The sequence below is a fragment of the Eriocheir sinensis genome, chromosome 37 (genome assembly GCF_024679095.1).
Source record: "Eriocheir sinensis breed Jianghai 21 chromosome 37, ASM2467909v1, whole genome shotgun sequence".
In the NCBI taxonomy this organism is placed as follows: domain Eukaryota; kingdom Metazoa; phylum Arthropoda; class Malacostraca; order Decapoda; family Varunidae; genus Eriocheir; species Eriocheir sinensis.
Window position 1 is genome coordinate 14368834 of NC_066545.1, and position 19214 is coordinate 14388047.

At 44.2% G+C, this 19214-nt stretch overlaps 1 protein-coding gene and 1 long non-coding RNA gene across 9 annotated transcripts in view; one reads left to right on the forward strand and one right to left on the reverse strand.

Moving 5' to 3' along the window:
- LOC127008308 (uncharacterized) overlaps positions 1-19214 on the forward strand; it is a 36402-nt gene that overhangs the window by 3854 nt on the left and 13334 nt on the right. The gene's annotated exons all lie outside the window — the stretch shown is intronic.
- LOC127008307 (dynein axonemal intermediate chain 1-like) overlaps positions 1-19214 on the reverse strand; it is a 31140-nt gene that overhangs the window by 2711 nt on the left and 9215 nt on the right. Inside the window, exons 1-7 of one of the 4 annotated variants that reach the window (XM_050880177.1) lie at positions 12791-13474; positions 11222-11361; positions 10333-10518; positions 7223-7373; positions 2682-2846; positions 1349-1473; positions 827-955 (exon numbers count right to left, since the gene is read on the reverse strand). In XM_050880177.1, the coding sequence (XP_050736134.1) occupies positions 827-955; positions 1349-1473; positions 2682-2846; positions 7223-7373; positions 10333-10518; positions 11222-11338 (873 nt within the window). In that variant the 5' untranslated portion in view covers positions 11339-11361; positions 12791-13474. Of the gene's footprint in view, positions 1-826; positions 956-1348; positions 1474-2681; positions 2847-7222; positions 7374-10332; positions 10519-11221; positions 11365-12790; positions 13475-19214 lie in introns of those variants that run through there. The other 3 variants (XM_050880176.1, XM_050880178.1, XM_050880179.1) reach the window with 3 other exon arrangements.

Genomic DNA, 19214 nt, shown 5'->3' on the forward strand with positions numbered 1-19214 from the left:
GCCAGGGAGAAAAAGAGTTGTGTATAAGGTTCATGGCGGCGAGAGATAGCCTACGTGTCTCTATCGGGATAATGTCTACTGGGGGGGTTAGGCGAGGGCAAAGAAAAGAGAAAAAGAGAATGGGGAGAAAGTGAAGACTAGAAAAAAAGGCCAAAATCTCTATTCTCTTGACCCTGGTGTTGGCTATATTGGGTTTTGGAGGCGAAGGAGAGAGACAAGGCGAGAACTGATAAAAAATGTGACGGTTTAGATCGTATATTTCCTCACTTAGATATGGAGAGGAGGGATGCTGTAGGCCTTGGCAAGATTAGAAATAGGGGAATACTTGGATAGAGATACTGGCGAGCACAGGATCACAAGAGAAAGCTGAATGAGGTAATGACGGGGGATGTTGTATAGGTGTTGAAGGGTTTAAGAATCGAGATATTAATACATAGTTGTGGTAAAGGTTGTATATAGGGTAGACTTTTCAATGATGACAGTCACGAATTTTGCAAAGGAGAGAATCGAGAGGCTGAACTCAATCGTTGGAAGAATATGTAGCATGTGGAAGAATGTTGTACGTGGAAGAATGCAGTACTTAGTCGACTCGCCCCCAACGTTGCCAGATTGTCGTACTCAGCCTCCTATGTTTGCCAATCAATTTCCGACCCCCAAACTGCCTCCTCGCCCCCAATAACTGCCTTCATATATAGGCTAGTTATCGTTAAAATGGTTAATTATTTTTTTTTTTTTTTTTTTTGAGGGGGGGCAATAGCTATGGCTCAGAAACCGATAAATACGAGGCTCTGAGTACGATAATCTGGCAACAGTGCTCGCCCTTCACCTGTGTCACGGGCAGCAGGTGTTTGCCCTCGCCCGTGCAGGAGGTGAGCCCGGCTGACTCGCCTGGTCGCCGCGCTTCGTACACCACCACCGAGCCGTCCGCCCAGCCCGCCGCGAAGACACTGCCATGCTGAAAGGAGAACTAGACTCACCTCGGCTCTTGTTTATGACCCATGGATGTAAACTTTCGACCTTTGATGGGGGGCTAAAATAAGTACAGCAGGCGAATTTTATTTATAGTGGCTGATTGATATATACGAACTAAAATGAAGGATGGATTTTTTTTTTTACAACTAAGGAGACAGTTCAAGGGCGTAAAGAAAAAAAAAAGAAATAAATAAATTGTGTGGTAAAGCCAGACCATAGTACTAGAATCTTATTAAAACCATTGGGTACTTTTACTTCGTTTCCTTTGAGGTCATTATAAGTATACGTCAGTCTTGTGGAGTCATGAGGAAAGGTCATGTAGGTTGAGGGGGTCATGCGGAACACCTGAGACTTGTGACCTGAGACGCGTGTTTACCTTGGGGTGGAAGGCGAGGCAGGTGACGCCGCAGGGAGCTCGGAACACTCTCTCGGGCGTGGACGGGTTCTTGAGGGAGTACAAACACAGCATGCCCACGCCCCCCGGCCCGGCGCCCCCCTCGCCTGTGGAAGAAGTCAGTGATAATGATAAGAAGTAGAAAAAATAAGAACAAAAACAAGAAAACCAAAAACAAGAACAAGAAGAACAAGAACAAAAGGAACAAGAACAAGTACAAGAACAAAACAAAAACAAGAAAAAGGAGAACAAAGAAAACTAAAAAGAAAAAAGAGGAAGAAGAAAAAAGTAAGAGAGAAATAGAACAAAAATAACGAGAAAAAGCAATAACAAGAACAGGAGACAAGAAGAATAACAAGAAGAAGAAATAAAAAAAAAGGAAAAGACAATAACAGCAGGAAAAAGAACAAGAATTACAATCAAACTACTACTTAAATAAACTGACTGAATCTCATCAATAACCACCATCACCACAATCACCACCACATCACCACCACCACCATCACCACCACCACCACCACCATCATCACCCTAACCAAACCTTGCATACGAGTCACCATTATCCATCCCTCCCTCACACCGCAACATTATCACACCACAAAAATCATACCATTACACGTCTCTGCAGCTGTACAGTCTCGCTTTGCCCCCCGATCGATCATGTGCAGACAGTAATAACGCTTCTCCACCCTCCTCCACCCTCCTCCACCCTCGTAAGTCAGGATAAAGTCCCCCACGAGTCACGTTAGGCTCGTTACCCGCCCATGTATTCCCTGTCCGTCTATTGGTATGCGGCGGCAGTCAGTCTTGAACGGAGCAGGTTAGGTTAGGTTAGGTTTAGGTGGAGTTGTTTAGGGTAGTTTTGAGTGGTGGGAATTACAATGGGGGTATTTTCCAGAGCTCCCCGTGGTTAGTTTCGAAGCTCCAGCCAAGCGAAGATGAAGAAGAAGGAGAAGAACGAAATAAGAAGAAAGAAGGAATAAAGTAAAAAAAGAAATAAGTAAAAGAAAATAAAGAACAAAAAAAGAGAAAGAAGGAGAAGGACGAAAAAAGAAGGAAAAAAAATAAATAAAGAAAAAAAAGAAAGAAAAAGAAAATAAAGAACAAGAAAGAGAAAGGAGAAGAAGCAAAACAAAATGAAAAAAGAACAATTAAGAGAAAGAAGAAGAAGCAAATGGAAAAGAATGAAAAAGAAAACGAAAAATGGAAAACAAGAAAAAGAAGAGCAAGAACAAGAACAAGAACAAAAATAAGACGAACAAAGAAAGAACAAAGAAAACATGAGAAACTGAAAATACCCTACCCGCCCACGTACCTGAGGGGGCGTAGGCGGCGGCGAAGAGGTCGGGGTAGATGGGGCTCCAGCACAGATCGGTCACTACGAGGAGGCGTGACCTGTCGTGGTGGAACTTCCAGAGGGGGAGCAAGGAACCCTCAAGCGGCCGGAACTCGTCACTCCCGTCCTCCCAGTACCGGAAATCTGAGGAGAGGAAGAGAAATAGTGACGACGGGAGTTCCTTTGCGCTTTGTGGTGTGTATTGGGAAGAAGGAGAAGACGAAGAACATGAATAAGAAGAAGATGATGAGTAATTCGAACTAGAAAACAAGAACAAGGAGACGAAGAACAAGAACAAGAACTAGAAAAACAAAAATAAAAAGGCGAAGAACAAGAATAATAACAATAACTAGAAAACAAGAACAAGGTGACGAAGAACAAGAATAAGAAGGCGAAGAACAAGAAAATGAACAAGAAGATGAAGAACTAGAAAAACAAGAACAAGGAGACGAAGAACAAGAACAAGAACTAGAAAAACAAGAATAAAAAGGCGAAGAACAAGAATAATAGAACAAGAATAAGAAGGCGAAGAACAAAAAAGGAACAAGAAGATGAAGAACTAGAAAAACAAGAACAAGGAGACGAAGAACAAAAACTAGAAAAACAAGAATAAAACGAAGAACAAGAACTAGAAAACAAGAACAAGAAGAAGAAGAAGAACAATAACCACCGTAGAAGAACAAGAAGAAGAACAAGACAAATAAAAACCAATAGAAAAAGAATGAAGAAAAAGAAAGATCAACTCCAACACGGTGCGCCACGCTAACCAACAAAACAAAAAAGCATCAGACAAAGGCGGGAAGGAAGTCATGCCAGGCGCCCATCAGCTTACGAACTATGGTAGCGTCGTGAATGTCCATTGTATAAGCCGGTAATTTGTCGGATCTCGCTGATATAAGACCGACTCAGCTGCTTTCTCTTTTTCTCCTTTTTTTGCCCTCGCCTAAACCCCCAGTAGACATAATCCTGATAGAGTTATTAAAGTCCTTTCTCTCGTTATGAAGAACTGGGGTGTCACGCCGTCATCCCTTCAACTCCTTCTTGCTTGCATAGGTCGGTAGGCTATTTTCAGACGTCTCCGCCACTCACATTAATTATTTCCAAAAGCTAAAAAGGAGATTAATCAGGTTCTAATGAGTTTTTCTTTAGGTTCATTGGACGGAAGAAAGGTCGAACTACCACCAGGGTCATAAAACTATCCATGGGAATGCTCAGAACTCCTACGAAAGACTAAAATACATGTGAGGTTGAGCGCAGATATGTTCAAGAATGGCCATTACGATATTCTCAAGAGCCACTGTTCCAAGGGCCAAAAAGGAGATCAGTCGGGTTCTAATGAGTCTTTTCTTAGGTTCATGGGACAGAGGAAGGGTCGAACTGCCACCGGGGTCATAAAACTACCCCTGGAAATGCTCGAAACGCCCACGAAAGCCTTAAATATATAAGATTGAGCGTCGATGTGTTTTAAAGAGTATATGACCCGACGTCTCTGCCTGTCAGCTTCCATATTTCTTACTTTCTCTGCCTCCGTATTCATGGCAGACTTTAATTTCCTGTAACCATTTTGCAGTCCAACACCTTTATTCTTTTTTACGCCATGTTTCACCCAACGTCCATCTTTCTTAGTAGTTGTGCGTTCATATTTGGCACACACGCATTTTGCTTCAACCATTTTTCAGTCCACGCTTAATCATTCTTATGCCATATTTCACCCCACGGCTGCATACGAGAATAAAAACAAACAAGAACAAGAAGAGCAAGAACAAACACAAGAACAAGAACAAAAACAGAAGAACAAAGAAAATTTAAAAGAAAAAAGAGGAAGAAGAAAAGAAGAAAATGTGAGAGAAATAGAACAAGAATAACGAGAAAACAAAAACGAGAAAAGAAAACAAGATAAAAACAAGAATTACAAGAACAAGAAAGGAAAATAGGAGCAAAGACGAGATTGACTGTGCGTTCAAATCTAGCTCACGCATTTTCCTTCAACCATTTTTCAGTCCAACGCGTCTAATCATTCTTATGCCATATTTCACCCCACGATTATATTTCTTTCCTAATTCCTCTGCGTTCGTATCTAGCTCACGCATTTTCCTTCAACCATTTTTCAGTCCAACGCGTCTAATCATTCTTGTGCCATATTTCACCCCACGATTATATTTCTTTCCTACTTCCTCTGCGTTCGTATCTAGCTCACGCATTTTCCTTCAACCATTTTTCAGTCCAACGCGTTCAATCATTCTTGTGCCATATTTCACCCCAAGTCCATATTTCTTTCCTACTACCTCTACGTTCAAATCTAGCTCACGCGTTGTTGTTGTTTTTTCGGCCATTTCCAGCCCAGCACGACGTTTATTTTTTTTTCATAAGCTATATTTCACCCTCACTTTTTGCTTGCTTGCTGTTTTGCTGAACCTGCTAACTGCCTGACTCCCCTCCTGCTCCTACTCCTGCTCCTGCCTCTGCCACGCTCCTCAGAAACTGGGAACCGTTTTTGTCGCTTTTTTCCTTCCTACAATTTAATATCTTCTAAGAATGGAGTACTTAAGCGACTGAATCAACTTGTCTTATCTTTGGGAAATCTCTTTTGATCTAGTTTTGGGGAATGATATATCTACACCCGCAGCCCGAACTGGTGAGATGCGATTAGCGGGCTTTTTTTTTATAGGCCTACACCTTCATTGTTGTTGCCCTTGAGTTGCTTCCTGTACTGAAAAAAAAGAAAACGAACGAGAGAAAAAAAAATACCTACCATTCCTAACTACCATATAATCACGACATATTTAATTGACTAACTCGCTATTTAAAGCTACCTTATTGACTACTAACTGATTAATTACTAACCAGCGCACCAACAAACTCACTCACCCACCCACCGTGCAAATATCCGACCAGACAAATAATATACAGCTATTTTTCTCCTCGCATTCCAGTTCGATGACTTACATTACACGCCAACTCATAGATTTCCCGCCACTGGAAGCCTTGAATTCGCATGGGCTGGGCAGGGGAGGTGGCGGGGGGGGCGCCAACGGGAGGATGGGGAGAGAGACGGGATAAGCCCGCGATATGACCCCCCGTGCATGGCGACAACAATAACAGCGAGAAAGATAGAAACAACCACAATAAAACTGGAGTAATAAAACACCGTGAAACATGCATGACGCTCACACGACACGCCAGAAAATAAAGTAAAGTAAAAGAAGAAAAACATAACAAAAGGATAAAAATGGAATATACAGAGAGAGAGAGAGAGAGAGAGAGAGAGAATGGGGAGAAGTTAAAAGGGGAAAATAAAAGGGAAAGTTGAAGATAATGAAAAAGATAATGGGAAAGGATCAAAATAACGAGACATATTGAGTTAAGGGAAAGATAGAGAAAGGAAGAAAGGGAAGGAAAAGTTAGAAGGAGAAATTAAACGGAAAAACGAAGATAGTGAAAAAAGATAAAGAGTAAAGATCAAGATAACGAGAAATATGGAGTTAAGGGAAAGATAAAGAAAGGGAGAAAGGGAAGAAAATTTTAAGAGGGAAAAATATAAAAAAGAAAAATGAAGAGAGTGAAAAGATAATGAGAAATGATCAAGATAGTGAGACATATAGACTTAAGGGAAAGATAAAGGGAAAAAGATAGAGATGAAGAAAAAGAGAGAGAAAGAGAAAAAAGACATGACAGCAGTTTACGTTTTATTATTATTATCACACACACACACACACACACACACGCACACACACACGCACACACAACCTCCCCCAAGGCTTTCTTCATTAACCCCTTTGTCTTTTATAGTCTACTCCTGTCTGTACCGGAAAGCACGCACACACACACGCACGCACGCCATTACTTCCTTCTTTTTTTTTTCTTTTAAACGGTCCACGCGCCACACCTCACGCCACAGCTGACGCCACACTCCCCCCCTCTCCCCCCCTGCGATAGATCCATTAAAACTCCATTATTTTTTTGCCTATTATACATTTTGGGGTTCTTTATCCTTTCCTTCTCTGTTTTTTTTTTCTTTCTCTTAACTTTCTTTTTTTATCCCTATTTTCAGCCTTATTTATTTATCTCTCTACGTTTTCTGTATTTCTTCTTTATTTTAGTTTATCTTTATCAATATCTTTCTCTTTGTCTTTATCATTACCTCATCTTTATTTCTCTTCATTTTTATCTTTCTCTTTATTTTACCTTATCTTCGTTTTTCCATTTATTTTTCTCTAATTTTCCTTTCACTAATATTTTTCCCTTATATTTATCATTCCCTAATCTATCTTTTCCTTATATTTATCTACCCTTTATCCTTTCCCTTCCCTTTATCTTCACCCTCATACATTCCAGCATCTTACCCTTATCTATCCCCTTTCTTCATCTCTATCTTACCTTATCTATCAATCTTTATCTCTACCCTTCTATATTTTCCTTTAACTTTCTCATATCTTCATCTTTGTGTCTATCTGAATCTGTTACCCATTTCCCAAGCTGTACCCATTTCCCCAACCTTCCCCCTTCCCCCAAACCCTTACCTTGACATATGTCGTCATAGGTGTTCTGGTTGACCATCCTCTCCACCACCTTGGCCGCCTGTCCAAGCCCCGCCAGGCCCGCCCGCTCGCTGTGCCTTCGTCCCGAGCTGCTGGCCACCTCCAGAGGGTCCAGCGCCCCGGGGGAAGGCGTCTGTAGGGAGAGGGATAGGCTTTTGTAGGGTTATTTGCACAGACTTACATACTAGACTGCTCGCCAAGGCCCTCCAAGTGAAGCCGGCCACCACCACCACCATCACCACCGCCACCATCTCCACCACCACCATCACGACCATCACCACCACCACCACCACTTCCATCCCAGTTGCTAAATTAAATTGTTATTTATAGGGTTGTTTATTTATTTTTTATTATGTTATTTTATTTTGTTTTGTTTTTGTTTTGTCTTGTTTTGTTTTGTTTACTTTGTTTTTTTTCTTTTCTTTTCCTTTCCTTTTCTTTTCTCTGGATGTTTTCTTTTCTTTTCTCTGGACGTTTTCTTTTCTTTTCTCTGGATGTTTTCTTTTCTTTTCTTTTCTCTGGATGTTTTCTTTTCCTTTCTTTTCTTTTCCCTGGATGTTTTCTTTTCTTTTCTCCCGATGTTTTCTTTCTTTTCCTTCTGTTGGTGTTGCTGGGTGTGGATGAGCCTCCTTCTCCCCAGAAGAGACTCACCCGTCACCCACCCTGCGGCCCCAGGGGCCGAAAGCTGGGTGACCTTTTATTTCTTTGCTAGATGTTGTAAATTAACTTTCCCTTCTCGATGTTTTAATTTTCTTTTTCTATCCTTTCTGAACGGTCTGGGTTAGCCTCCTTCTCCCCAGAGGAGATTCACCCGTCACCCACCCTGCGGCCCCAGGGGCCGAAAGCTGGGTGACTTTTTATTTCTTTGCTAGATGGTGTAATATCATTTTCTTTTCTCGGTTTTAATTTCTTTTTCTTTTTCCTTTCTTGACGGTCTGGGTTAGCCTCCTTCTCCCCAGAAGAGACTCACCCGTCACCCACCCTGCGGCCCCAGGGGCCGAAAGCTGGGTGACTTTTTTGTTTTCTTTTCTTGATGTTTCTTTCATCCTTTCTGATGTTCCTGGTCTGAACGTTTTCCTTTTCTTGATGTTTCTTTCATCCTTTCTGATGTTCCTGGTCTGAACGTTTTCCTTTTCTTGATGTTTCTTTCATCCTTTCTGATGTTCCTTGGTCTGGTTGAGCCGCTTTCCTCCCAGAAGCGACTCGCCCATAATTTTGTGATGTTATTTTAGGCCAAAAGGTGGATGATTTTTTCTATTTTCCTTTTCTTGATGTTTCTTTCATCCTTTCTGATGTTCCTTGGTCTGGTTGAACCGCTTTCCTCCCAGAAGCGACTCGCCCATAATTTTGTGGTGTTGGTTTTGGCCGAAAGGTGGATAAGTTTCTTTATTTTCCTTTTTCTGATGTTCGTTCTCTGTGCTATCATTTTTCTGGTGTTCCTTTTCTGCATTTCCCTTTTTCTGTTGTTCCTTTCTATGCTTTCCTTCTCTTGGTGTTTTCATATCGACTTTTCCTGGTTTTGTATGTTGGAACGCGTGAGTCTCCTTCTCCCCAGAAAAGACCCTCCATACCAACATACAAGACCCTTTAAACAAAGCAAAACAAGACAATTTTTTTTGGTATTTTTTGATTTTTTTGATTTTTTTGGATTTTTTCGTTTTTTATCGTTGATGTCATGACACTTGCCTTGCTTAGGGGAATTTTGCCTCCCTAAGCGTCGAATCTTCCATTGAAACGTGTCATGACCGTGTCGTCTGGCTAGTAAGAGGTCAGGAACTGTCTTGCTGGAACTTCACCCCCCACAACCCCCGGACCCTTGGGATCTCCGACACGGAGGTGGACGCTCCGGGGGAGCCGAGGCGCCCTGCCGGAACCCTGAGCCCTGCGACGCTCGCCAGGAAGGCCTTGGGCCCCCTTACGCTCCCCAGCCCCGCGAGGCGAGGGGGGTGGATAGCAAGATGAACCTCTTAAAATTCCAGACGGGATTATATCAAATCAATCGAAAAAAAATACAGTGTAGGCGCCGGAAACCATTTTTGTTGTGGGTCAAGGATGGCAGGACGAAGGCCGAAGGAAGGTGACAGAGTGAAGGAAGGAATAAAGGGGGAAGGTGACAGGACGAAGGAAGGAAAGAGGAGATGACAGGACGAAGGAAGGAAGAAATGAAGGAAGGGAGGAAGGAAGGAAGGAACGAAGGAAGGAACGAGGGAAGAAAGGAAAGTGGCAGGACGAAAGAAGGAAGGCAGTTAACAGGGCGAAGGAAGGAGACTGAGCCGCCAAGATTCTGTCCGGGATTGGCGCGAATGGCGAGTCCCCGAAGTGACGCGGCGACTATATAGTTTTGCTGCCTCGGCTTGTTCCGTCACTTTACTTCCCTGAATGGTCGAGCTACCACCAGTGACATACAACTACCCATGGATATATATAACCTCCTTTCATCCAACCAATCACCTCCTATAGCGATGGCAGAGAGGGAGGGGGATGAGGGGTTCTGGGTTAGTCATTTTACCGTACTGTGACCTTTCTGTATACTTTAGTTAATCGTCACGTCCCTCCAGCTGACGGGGTGACTTGTAGCGAGCGGGTCCAGCTATTTGCCTTAATTTACCCCGCACAGGAAGGGTCCGCGCTAGATTATCTCCCCGGCAGATTATCTCCCTCGGACACGCAGCGCCTTATGGTAGGAAGGGTCGGGCTTGCTTAGTTAGAGGGAAGGGTAATGATTTCCTTCCATTACCTGAATTGCGTTTGTCTTTTGTTTTATCATGGTTGGTCTTGACTTACGAGCACTCACCCGCTTGCCTATGCTTCCCTCCGCCCTGTTTTTTTTTTCTTTCCATCTATTTCTTACTCCTTTATTTTTCTCTTTCTCTCTTTCTTTCCATGTCTTGCTTTCTTACTTCTCTTTCCCTTTCCTTCTTAGATTCTCTCTCTCTCTCTCTCTCTCTCTCTCTCTCTCTCTCTCTCTCTCTCTCTCTCTCTCTCTCTCTCTCTCTCTCTCTCTCTCTCTCTCTCTCTCTCTCTCTCTCTCTCTCGTTCCCTCCCTTTTCTTCCTCTCTCCCTCTCTCCCTCATGCATATATACATACTCACCCTCCTTCCTCCCCGCTCCCTGCTTAGGTCTCTCTCCCGCTCCTCCTCCCGCTCCTCCCTCTCCCGTTCCATCTCCCGGTCCAGTAGAAGCTCATAGTTGGCACTGTAGGCTTCGGTAATCTCAGCGGGACCGACGGTGTGGGCGAAGGTAGTGCTCGGCGGTGCCTCCGTCTGCACTGCGAGGTTCTGGGGGCGAGGCGGAGTGGGTTAGAGACGACACAGAAGAGTTGAGAAAGAGAATACATCCCTTAATGGGGCGAGGCGGAGTGAGAGATGAGACGGAAAAGTTGAGAAAGAAAATATATTCCTTAATGGCTAGATACATTTTAACCCCCATGATATATATTTTTTTTTAATACTGGTACTATTTGTTTTGTTTACAGTAAAGGAACCAGCTCAAGGGGAAAAACAAAAAGCCGAAAAACTATAAAAAAATAAACTACTCATATCAGTCAGCTTATCAATAGCTTTTCCTTTTTTTTGTATATACGGTAGACAGCATTTCCATCAAGCATTTAGTTCTCTAGGGCTAATGCTACGGAGATTAGCACCGAGGCCGCGCGCAGCTATAGTGTATACCCCTACCTTATACAAGACGCACCAACCGCTTCATAGTATCCCCTTCCCTTTCCCTCCCCTCAGTTCCCCTACCCCTTCCCTCCCCTCAGTTTCTCCCTTCCCTTTCCCTCCCCTCAGTTCCTCCCTTCCCCTGCCTTCCCCTCAGTTCCCCTTCACCTTTTCCTCCGCTCAGTTCCTCCCTTCCCCTTCCCTCCCCTCAGTTCCCTTTCACCTTTCCCTCCCATCAGTCAGTTCTCCCCTTCCCCTTCCCTCCCGTTATTCCTCCCCGTAAAGTAACACCGCCTCTACTCCTCCCCTGGGGCCTCCTTACCCTGTGCGAAAACCTGTTGGTCTGTGAAACTCGCTCGGAGAAGTTGAATGGGTTGGGCTGCGAGTCGAGCTTAGCCAGGTCGACTTGGCTCACCATGTCCTTGTACACCTCCTCCATCAGCCGCCGCCCAGCGTCTGCGCCTGCTGGAGGGATAAGGGTATTGCTTTGATGCACGCCACACCTCACACCACACTCCCCCCCCCCCCCCTCCCCCTGCGATAGATCCATTAAAACCCCATTATTTTTTTTTACCGTTATTCATTTTGGCGTATTTGTTCTATTTCGTCCACTTTTGTCTATCTTTTTTATTGTTTTTTAACTTTATTTTTTTCTTTCTTGTCTTTGTTCTATTTCGTCCACTTTTGTCTATCTTTTTTTTATTGTTTTTTAACTTTATTTTTTCGTTTTTGTCTTTGTCTTATTTCGTCCACTTTTGTCTATATCTTTTTTTATTGTTTTTTAACTTTATTTTTTCTTTCTTGTCTTTGTCTTATTTCGTCCACTTTTGTCTATCTTATTTTTATTGTCTTAACTATTTTTTTCTTTATTTTTTCTTTCTTTGTCTTTGTCCTGTTTCCTTCACTTTTGTCCATCTTTTTTATTGTCTTTTAACTTTATTTTTTCTTTATTTTTTCTTTCTTTGTCTTTGTCCAATTTCATCCACTTTTGTCTATCTTTTTAATTTCTTTTAACCTTATTTTCTCTTTATTTTTTTCATTCTGTCTTTGTGTTTTTATCTTTTTCGTTTTCTTTTTCTTTATTTTTGTTTAATGTCGCCTTGCTGTTATCATGCACCTCAAACCCCTATATTTATCACGTCATCTTCTCACTAATCGCATTGTATGTCTTTTTTAATTGTCTTTTAACTGTTTTTTTTTTTTCTTCTTTCTTTGTCTGGCTAATATGCATCAACTCCTCCTATTCATTTAGACTATCATGTTTTAAGTGGTAAAGGTGAAGGTTAAGATATCAGTCTACTCGTAGGCATTTGTTTTAGTGGTTGTGGTATTAAAATCTGTTGTTATCTCGTCCTCATTACGGTAACAAGCTTCAACTCCTGCTGTTTAACTTGACTGCCAGGTTTTAAGTGGCAAGGGTGAAGTTTTGTTTGAGTCTACCCATCATGTGGTTTTAAGGGGCTGCCGCATTAAACTCTACGGTGATACAATGATTGGTTTAACTTTAAGAGGCTGTCACGTTAAACTCTACGGTGATACAATGATTGATTTAGCTTTTAAGAGGCTGTCGCGTTAAACTCTACGGTGATACAATGATTGGTTTAACTTTAAGAGGCTGTCACGTTAAACTCTACGGTGATACAATGATTGGTTTAACTTTAAGAGGCTGTCACGTTAAACTCTACGGTGATGCAATGATTGATTTAACTTTAGGCTGTCACGTTAAACTCTACGGTGATACAATGATTGATTTAACTTTAAGAGGCTGTCGCGTTAAACTCCACGGTGCTAGAGTGATCGGTTTCATTTACTGGCACACTGACACTGCCGTTGATACTCTTACGTGTAGCCTACCTCAAAAGTTCCAAGCCATATGATATTGTAGCCTCACCTTCCGTTGTCTGCTTGCTCTGCTCCTGCTGCTGATGTTGTTGTTCCTGGAGTTGGTGGTGTAGGTCGCGGTGTATGACCCTCGAGGGCAGGGTCAGCAGGTCGAGGGTGAGGTCCTCGTCGCTGCTCGCCACACGCTTGTACGCCCCGCATGTCAGGTCGTAGCGCACCTGGTTGTGGAGCCGCGCGCTGTTCGAGCTGAGGCGGATGGTGACCTCCGGCTCCCGCGTTCCCTGCTGCTGGGGTGGGGCGGTGCGTTACTCGGGGCGCCTCGATCTACTGACGGAGAGCTCACGAAACACTGACCCACGAAACATTCCGTGCACGTGACGCAGAAATATTTCGTGCTAAACGCTCTCATTTGTAAGGGAAGGAAAAAGGAAAAGAATGATCCTGCCTGAGACATTCCATGCACCTACGTAGTCTGTCTCTCTCCCTAACACTCGCCGAATACAACATTGCCCAGCCACCCAGACCAACACACTCGGCAGGACGTTCTCGCGTGGCAGGACCATCAAGGCGCCCCTCGCCCAGCCCGCATCCTGCCCTGACGGAGGCGAGGCAGGCGGGAGCGATGCGTCCTGCCGGGTGTGTCAGCGAAGGGCCGCGCGTTTTGGCGTCCTACTCTCTCGATGGTTAATGTTACTGATTTAGGTTTGAAAGTATTTGTATCTGTCATAAAACTATTTGGAAGAAAAAGTAGTTCATTTATTATAATATTTTGTTTAGCTTTAAATGGCTTAAAAGTATTAACATGCATCATTTAAGTTTAGTCATATTTCGTTATAAAAGAGTCACTGTCTGGTGGACGTTGAGAAGCATCATAACACTAGCATGGACTATTGCTAGGTAAAAAGTGGCGCTAGTCAAAAGCCGTCTAACTCTATACAAAAATATCGTAAAGACACTCAAAAGGAGCGGGAGTGGGAAGCTGCAGCCAAGCCGAAAATCAGCTTCATCCATAAAACAACATATATACACATACACGTGTTAAAAATGGCTGGAAATGTCACCAAAAATACAAAGATGTATAATGTTAGGAAAGCCCCGCCATGCTGCGTCGGGCTTTGTCCACACGGCGGGCGGCGGCGGGGAGGGAGGGAGGCCCGGGGCGGTGGCTGACGGGGCGGCGGCCGGAGGTTGATTATGACTTAAGGCGATTATGTCCAAACTAATGAGACTCCCGCACGCCCCGAGGACGCGCCACGGCCTGGGACACGCGTGGGCCTGGGGGTCCCGGGGGTGCCAGGCCGGGGCTTGGCGGGGTGCGGTGTCCCTATAGGCGTGTCCGCGGCACTGGGACACCGCCACTTCCGGACACCCACGTTGGGAAGTCTTTAGGCTACTTCAGGGGTAAGAATGACATGCGCGATGCTGAGGACGCAGCAAGGCGCCTGCAAGACTCAGCCGCTCATCAAGGCAAAGATTTAATGGCAGAATGAGATTATCCGTAACGTTAGCTGTTTGGCGTGAGCTTGAATGTTAGCTTGAAGGGATGGACGAGCAGTGGACAACCTGAGGCCGCTTCAAGGCTCCTGCAGGCGTTGAGGGGGCGGCGTGGACTTTACTTTACTCAGATCATAAACTCTTTCCGCCGTGCCGGCCAGGCCTCTCCTTTCCCTCCCCGCTGTCGCCCCCCTCCCCATCTTACCTCCCCCTCCCCCTCCTCATCCCCCAGCTCCTCCCGTCGGCGCAGGCGGAGTTTAGGAGCGACGCGGGCCAGCATCATTAGGGTTGGTTATTTTACTTTGACAGAGCAAAGAGACACAAAACATTAGTGGCGGAACACCAGCACTGAGTCACACTGCACTTTAGCGTCTCAGACAGACATGTTCCAAGCAGTCAAGGAGTGAGCCGAGACCAGTGATTGGGAACAGCCTGCAGCGGAAAAAAATGTGTGTCCAGTTCCAACGTTACCAGATGACCGTACTTTGAAGCCCGTGGTTTTAAACGTATCGCCACCTCAATACGACTGTCTGAAAAGCCTGTCATAGAAATTGCAGGGGTTTTCATTGGCTTTTTTTTCTGTTTCTGGTCCATGAGTATAAAAAAAGAACATCGATACTGTACGGCTTTAACACTAACTTGAATTGGATATCGTTAGTGGTGTGGCTCCGATAGTTTTTGGGCCTGGAACTGATAAACAACGTAATTTGCGGTTTCTGGCCCATGAGTATAAAAATATCGATACTGTACGTTTTTAACACGAACTTTAATTGGATATCGTTAGTGGTGTGGCTACGATAGTTTGGGGAAATGGAACTTATAAATGCAATGTTCTGAGTACGATAATCTGGTCACGCTGGACTCCCGTTGTTGAGGCAGAAGGTTAAACACAGCAAAAGGTTGACCCAAAGAGGAATCATAGCACAAGAGCAGAACCCACTGTGAAAATACTAGTGACATGTACCGTTGCAAAGATTGAACTTCGCCTCGTCAACTGAACTGAATGATTGATTGATTGTTAGTTTATTGTTGCACGTACGTATACAACAAGGGAGAAGGGAGGAACCTGACATCCCAACCCCCAGGCAATACGTAGTGTGATTGTACAACTATTAGCACATCCGTAGTTAGCACCATGACACTAGAACGAATGAAGAATCTGAAGTTAGTGGACGAGACTGAGTGGGTTAGAATGCGTTTTATGAAAAGCTTGATTACGAGAGGCTTTTGTTTTTTACCGTTTGATGTGTTTAATAGCTGACGGGGGACACATTGTTTTCCGCGCAGAGTAACATATGATGGCAGAACACAAAGATAATGGCGGTAAAGAAACACAATGGAAGCAACACAGTAGTACAGAGTCACCATATTTTTATTTACATGGTTTAGGGTGAAGGGAGATATATATTTTGGGGGTTGGTGAAGGATTATGATTATTATTAGTCCCGGAAATTTAAGATATATAGTAAGAACGGTGCCACATCAACACACACACACACACACACACACACACACACACACACACACACACACACACACACACACACACAAACACATGGAAGACTGGTTATATACAGAGATGGGTCGTTGACGTACATCGACGTAATAGAGTGCGTTAGCTATACACACTCGCTTAAGGGACTATTACACTGGGCAAATTTTCCGTGGACCTTCAGTCAAACCACGATTTCCGCTGGCGTGGTTCTCATATATTTCCGTGGTTTTCTGACGTGTCCACGATCTTCCAAAGCTACGGTAGATTTCACCGAAGGACGACGGTATTACTCACCATCATCAGCAGAAGCAATAACAAGAAACAAATGAGAATGCGGAAATCGTGGTTTGACTGAAGATCCACGGAAAATTTGCCCAGTGTAATAGCCTCTTAAAGAAGGCTTCGTTTATCACTTTATTTATGGTTCAAGGCGCACAGCTAAAGCGGCGTGCACAGGATGCGTGTTTCCTCTCGCCCAGTCTGTTCAGGTCAGCGTGATGGATGTGCCTACCTGCCCGCCACTTTTCTTAAACATGACATGGGGCGTGATGGACAACCTTCGCCTTCCTTTCGCTTTTCGTCCGTTTTTTTTTTTTCTTTTCTCTCTCTCTCTCTTTCGTGACCGTCTGGAGGAGGATACGTTGCTCTGAGTGGCGGTCACTGAGGAGCGGCCAGATTCTCATCCATCAAGTTGACTTTAACAAGACTGTAAACAAGACGAGCGAGGCGCAGAGGCATCGAGTCTGCGTGAGTCGCCCGGCCCGTCGGTGTCTGTCCATTCTAGAAGCGATAACTTCTTGCACCTAAATGTATGTTTACAAACTCTAAAACTTTATGCGGTGTGGGAGCGTCAACAGCCAGCGGAGGCACCTCAGACCACCTGGCGGCGCAACACACTGAGTGGAGATAATGAAGTTAGAGGGCCTTGATGCACTCCACTCTACAGAGAGAGGAAGACAAACATACAGAAGGAATGACACCTTCGGGCCACGGCCATTAAGTAAGCAGTTGACGACCCCACAATGGCCACACTGCAAGGCACCAGCGAAGAACAAGGAAGCCATACAGAACACAGCGATCAAGCCTTGGGAAACAAACCGAAAGCTTAACAAGGTTACGCCGAGAGAGTCACTCGGCTCAGCCACAAGCACAACAAGCAACAGCTTGCTACAGCCAACCACGAACACAAAAACTTGCAGCGGCCATTTAGCAGCACTGGAACAGCCCACAAAAGCCAACCACAGACACAAAAAGAATAGATCTAAGAGCTGACAAGACACAAAGCCACTACAGGACCCATCGCTGACGCAAGAGCATTTCAGAAGGGTCAATCATAACTGTTAAAGCAATTCACAAGAGCCAGTCGCAGCCGAGAACAGCTCCACAACCAATATGGACGGAAAAACAACAACCAAAGGAACAAAGAACGTAATTATGTTCGTAGAAACAAGAAAAGACAAAAAAAATATGTTAGAGAAGAAAGTATATACAAATAACCAGTGATTGAGAGAGATAGGCGTTTCACAACCTATAAAAACTACAAAGAAAACGACTAAGAGGATAAAAAAACGAAACTATACATATGGAAACAAGACAACAAAAAAAAGGTAGAATAGAGGCGTATATATAGATAGCCAGAGAGAGAGAGAGAGAGAGAGAGGGGGATAGCGCTTCACAACTTAAACAGAAACACAAACAGACAATGAAAACATACAAATAAACTCAAAATATATACACGAAAACAAAAGAAAAACAAAATATCAAGCCACACGCCAGCCAGGCCGCACGTATAGCCAGTCGCAGCCAGCTAGGTAAGTAAGTAGGTCAGTCAAGGCGTAGACAAATATATAAGTAAGTAGCAAGTGAGATGGAGAGTGTGAGGCGACTTAACCAGCTAAAAAGAAGCTCGCACGCCGCTGCCAACCCGAGCTGGGCGTGCCACTAGGCTCACTGCACTACCTTCTTCACCATCCCAACGAAGCCTCGCAGGTTCCTCATCTTCTTCCCAACCTTGTCTAGAGAGAGAGAGAAAGAGAGGGAGGTAGACAGATAGATAGATAAATAGATACGTAAACAGATAGAGGGTTAGATTGATATAATAAACAATGCGGGTCTGTCATTATGAGGTGCTACCCCTTTGTCTCCTAATTATAGATGTGTCTGCACTACCACGAAGATAATTTTGACGTGTCCTTGAATCTTGCGTCACCAGCTTGTGTTTCAATACCACGAAGATGATTAGACGCCTCTCTGTATCTTGCGTCACCGGCTACCCTTCGTCTCCTAAATACAGATGTCACTTCAGTACCACGAAGATAATTAGACGCCTCTCTGTATCTTGCGTCACCGGCTACCCTTCGTCACCTAAATATAGATGTCACTTCAATACCACGAAGATGATTAGACGCCTCTCTGTATCTTGCGTCACCGGCTATCCTTCGTCTCCTAAATATAGATGTCACTTCAATACCACGAAGATGATTAGACGCCTCTCTGTAATCTGCGTCACCGGCTACCCTTCGTCACCTAAATACAGATGTCACTTCAATAACACGAAGATAATTAGACGCCTCTCTGTATCTTGCGTCACCGGCTATCCTTCGTCTCCTAAATATAGATGTCACTTCAGTACCACGAAGATAATTAGACGCCTCTCTGTATCTTGCGTCACCGGCTACCCTTCGTCACCTAAATATAGATGTCACTTCAGTACCACGAAGATAATTAGACGCCTCTCTGTATCTTGCGTCACCGGCTACCCTTCGTCACCTAAATATAGATGTCACTTCAATACCACGAAGATAATTAGACGCCTCTCTGTATCTTGCGTCACCGGCTACCCTTCGTCACCTAAATATGGATGTCACTTCAGTACCACGAAGATAATTAGACGCCTCTCTGTATCTTGCGTCACCGGCTACCCTTCGTCACCTAAATATGGATGTCACTTCAGTACCACGAAGATAATTAGACGCCTCTCTGTATCTTGCGTCACCGGCTACCCTTCGTCACCTAAATATAGATGTCACTTCAATACCACGAAGATAATTAGACGCCTCTCTGTATCTTGCGTCACCGGCTACCCTTCGTCACCTAAATATAGATGTCACTTCAGTACCACGAAGATGATTAGACGCCTCTCTGTATCTTGCGTCACCGGCTACCCTTCGTCACCTAAATATAGATGTCACTTCAATACCACGAAGATGATTAGACGCCTCTCTGTATCTTGCGTCACCGGCTATCCTTCGTCTCCTAAATATAGATGTCACTTCAGTACCACGAAGATGATTAGACGCCTCTCTGTATCTTGCGTCACCGGCTACCCTTCGTCTCCTAAATATAGATGTCACTTCAATACCACGAAGATAATTAGACGCCTCTCTGTATCTTGCGTCACCGGCTATCCTTCGTCACCTAAATATAGATGTCACTTCAATACCACGAAGATGATTAGACGCCTCTCTGTAATCTGCGTCACCGG